Raw genomic sequence first — 4,317 nt, forward strand, 5'->3', positions numbered from 1 at the left:
CATTACCACTATGTTGGCCGTAGTATTGATAGAATAATGACTGTATTGTATATGCATAATTCAACGTAATTAATATTTGAATAAAGTATTGTCGTTAGGTTTTAGTTTTTTGGTTGTTTCTTTTTCATAGAAGATGTTAATAAATATAAGAAATAATAATTGTTTTTTGCAGACGCAGTAGATTAGCTACACAGAGCTCTATCATCAGAAGTACTTGTTGTATAATTGTAAACCTGTATAGAGAAATAATCTCGTTTGTCGAATTAGCTCGGCAGAAAGCACTCATAAATACGAGATTATCATGGATAAGCCTATCACCAAATATACTGTTCAGAAAATCAAACATTTGGAAGAATTTAATAAATTATTCGACGACGCCAAACTAAACCCAAAGATCAAGAGGTTGGTTAAGTTGAAAGCAATCGTGCACAAGGAATTAATAACATCGAAAATTGCAAATAACACCCACACATCGACGAGAAAGACCGCGGTGTCGTTGAGAACAGTCGGTATCGATATGAACCGTGAACCGATGATCACGATCAATCGGAAGATGTCTCGGGTGATGACGGTCGCCGCAGAAAAAAGCAAAGGTAAAGATGGGAACGTGAGAGCGGCTCAGTTGTGTCCGTGCAAAGGTCGAAGGACCGGCACAGCCGTTGCCAAACTGCAATCGAAGTTGGACAATATATTGAGTAAGGCCGTGGCATCGGAAGTGGCCCAGAATGGCCGAACTGATGATGACAAATCAGGTTTGACGAAAAGGGAACAAACTGACGCGAAATGAGGGAAGACAAGCCTATTTTCGAGATTTGAATCGATCTTGTCATATCAAATGACTTGGTATGAGGATTATACACTAGGATTAATTAGTAGACTTAGGTCGGTATTGTGTAAATTAGTGTAACTTTTTATGTTTTATGTACTTCGAATGTGTAACATATAACAATAAAAATACTGAAAGACCTAAACAATTCATTGCTTTTTGAATTCAACAAACCATGAACATACAATTTATTTGCAGTTTTCATTGTCGAGAAACGGTATTTTTCATGAGATGAACTGCATATTCAATGGAATAGCAACATGTTCGTGTTCGATTGAAAAACATTTATTAAACTGTTAATGATCGCTTCATACAAATAAATTTGAACGATGATATTCAGCAGAAGTACTGACTTAACCAAACTTGAAGTGTCTCAATAAAACTTCCACCAATGTTGAAACAAAAAACATGCAAAGAGTATTGCAATTTAATTTGGCAACACTTTACGATAAGGTAATCGTTCGGTAACTGGGCGAAAATGGAAGACCAGTTATCCACATTTGCGTGTTAACTGGACCGACATGTAAAATGTCAAATAAAATCGAGAGGAATTTCAATGAATTATTTCTTCTTCTTCTCCTTTTTATTTGTTCACGGAGACTTTAAATTTTACGATTCATTCGTCTCTGATTTGTTTTATTCGCGTTGACGGTATTGACCATCGTGTTCTCAATCTGGGAAGCGACAATGAAAATAATGGGTTTGGTTTTAGTAGGAATAACAGAAAATTTAAAGAAAATATGTTAGGGTCAAGGTTATGGTTAGGGTGAAATTGGACAAACAAAAGGTTTCCACTTTCCAGTTTGGAAGTTTTGCATAGGGTGCGACAACAGGTATAAAATGTAATTTGAGGAATTTTTTCTCTGTAATTTAATCAATGTTTTTGTTATACGAAAATAATGTCAACATTTCAAATTAAATTCGAATACCCTCACAGCAAAATTTTACATTGAATATGACGTCCATTATTTACATATTGCTGCTTTTTAGCTGGGCTGCAGCCCAGTTAACGTTCGCCCTGTTAAAAAGAATTTCAGTTAAAGCAAGTCCCATTATCGAACAACTGTTGAATGTTTTGATTGGTTAAATAAGAGTCAGGAATACGAGTTTCAATTAATTAAATAACAAGATGTAAATAAATCCTTTAACATTTTAAAAATAGGTTCGTGCTTTTCATTTCATTTCTATACTGGGGTGTAAGTTCAAAGTTTCGAAAACGAAAGCGTTACGCCGAAGAACGAGATTTTGAGCGTTAATAGCTCCAAAACAACTGAACGAAATGGTATGGTATACACTTCATTCGAAAGATAAAATGTCTACGCGTTCTATGCTTGTTACTTTTGACGTAGGACAACGTCTAACCGGAAGATATAAGGGGCTGAAATGAAAATCTAGGCACTGAACAAGTAGGAAAAAATGCAAGATTTTGAACGCTTATAACTCGAGCATTTGTCAATAGATCGCAAAGGTTTTTGCATCAATTGATAGGAATTATATTTACGCATCTATCATAACGAATAACATTTCATTTTTCTTGAGATAAATAATTGAATAATTATGAAATATCAATCATTGTCCAAATGCACTATGTGCCCATTTTTTATTGGTCCATTTTGTGCTCCTCAAATCGTACCGACCAAAACGGGCAACCAGAGCAGCAGCGAAATAGAATGAAGCACGATTGGAAAGGAAGAAGAAAAAAATGAACGAAACATTGGTCGCAGTCTCACACATGCGTAATTCTCGAGCCAGCCAGTCAGCTTAAAAATCCCCGCTCCGATGCCGTTCCAAACCGTACACCATATCGTTTCGCATCATATCACATCAACAAACCAACACAAGCAGCCATGGTTGGATATGGCAAAGGAGGAAAAGTGAAGGGAAAGGCAAAATCCCACTCGAACCGTGTTGGTCTGGAGTTCCCCGCAAGGGTAGCTAGACCTAGCGCGTTCGTACCAGTGCACCAGTCCACCTAGCCGCCGTTATATAGTTTCGGCCGCCGAAGTGATCGAGTTGGCTGGCAAAGCTGCTCGCGACGATAAGAAAACCCGCATTCAGAACAGAACACATTCGGTTTGGTGGACCTCAAGACAACAACAGGCAATTGCAGCGAGTGGCGAGAGACAAACGCAATCGCAAAACGGCATCAGGTAGCAGAAGAAAAAAGTTTGTTCTTTATACAAACTGCTTTGGTGGCAAATCCAGAACAAGGCATCGAGGGCGTTCGAAATGGTTTTTTTCAAAACCACGAGTACTAAGTTTTCTAAATTGGAACCATTCCATAAAACACGGCGCTTATTAGGGCCATTAAACCTTTCAAAAAAGAGTTTACGAAATACAGTGCAATGCATTCTAAAATAATATCCAAAATAATAATAAAACACAAATTGATTTTTTCATAATTTGTTTGCCAGGATCTGATGAGTATGTGAATTTGGCAGTTGTTCTGAGCTTATTGATAGTTGGGGATTTCCTGATTATTCAATTTTCACCAATTCTTTAATTGTTTCCAGATTGACAGTACAGTGATTTACGATTAGTTCGACATTTAGCTAATTGGACGGACATGTAATGCGACATATTTAGTTGAACATTTTTGTAAACATAGAGATCCATATTATGACCCCACATTGAAAGTCGACACTGTACCACTGTCATCGCAAATGTTCAATTACGGGTTAAAATTGCCTCCAATCCGACACTGAGTGATGGTAATAAATGTAATTTACTGTACAACATGTCACTAGCTGGATGGGAAGAAATTTTCCAACTGTAAAATCTGTGGCGAGTGGCAAACGCAATCGCTAAACAGGAAGGTTTAGCCGAACAAGATGGGGATATCGAGTGATAACAAAACAATAAACTCTTTAGATTAAAGATAATTTTGTGATCCTGAAAAGGACCCTTTTTAGCCTGCATGTGAATCCAACGAGCGAACAAATCGTAATGAATGTATTTTTTTGCCATCGCTGCCTTTTAACGCTCATTCGTTCGTCTCGTTGGACTCGCCCCTTTGGCTGAGTTTGCCGATTTGTCTCTATCCTGTGAGCGTGTACCGCTAAAGTACAAAATGCGCGGACCCGCTGAAAAATACATCATTCTCTTTCAAACCGTAAATAAATGTGGTTGTTTGGCATCGTTTCACATCGCATCGCATCACATCAACAAAGCAACACAAGCAGCAACGTGGACGTGTGGACGTGACGAAGGAGGACAAGTTAAGGGAAAGGCAAAGTCCCACTCGAACCATGCAGGTCTGTAGTTCCCTGTTGGTCGCGTTCACTGATTGCTCCGCAAGGGTGACTAGGCTGAACGGATTGGTGCCGGAGCACCAGTATACCTAACAGCGGTTATAAAGTTTCGGCCGCTGGAGTGCTCGAGTTGGCTTGCAAAGCTGCTCACGACAATAAGAAAACCCGCCTACAGAACAGAGCACATTCGGTTCGGTGGCAACAACTAGTTTCAGCGAGTGGCAAACTCAATCGCAAAAC

The 4,317-nt window shown here is 38.7% G+C and overlaps 1 protein-coding gene across 3 annotated transcripts; it reads left to right on the forward strand.

Annotated features, from left to right (window-relative positions):
• On the forward strand, window positions 1-974 carry LOC129771261 (uncharacterized). Of its 3 annotated transcripts, none has more exons than XM_055774721.1 (2): window positions 1-112; window positions 173-974. In XM_055774721.1, exon 2 carries the CDS (start codon window positions 302-304, stop codon window positions 785-787), a length of 486 nt encoding a protein of 161 aa, XP_055630696.1. In that variant the 5' UTR covers window positions 1-112; window positions 173-301; the 3' UTR covers window positions 788-974. The 3 variants fall into 3 exon arrangements, with proteins under 3 accessions (XP_055630696.1, XP_055630697.1, XP_055630698.1); XM_055774722.1 differs by having other exon boundaries at window positions 47-85; XM_055774723.1 differs by having other exon boundaries at window positions 49-65.
• Window positions 975-4,317: the final 3,343 nt, after the last annotated feature.

The sequence above is a fragment of the Toxorhynchites rutilus genome, chromosome 2 (genome assembly GCF_029784135.1).
Source record: "Toxorhynchites rutilus septentrionalis strain SRP chromosome 2, ASM2978413v1, whole genome shotgun sequence".
NCBI lineage: Eukaryota > Metazoa > Arthropoda > Insecta > Diptera > Culicidae > Toxorhynchites > Toxorhynchites rutilus.

What these genes read in the sequence shown, in the direction of transcription:
- LOC129771261 (XM_055774721.1), top strand. Translation starts at nt 302, where the DNA reads ATGGATAAGCCTATCACCAAATATACTGTTCAGAAAATCAAACATTTG.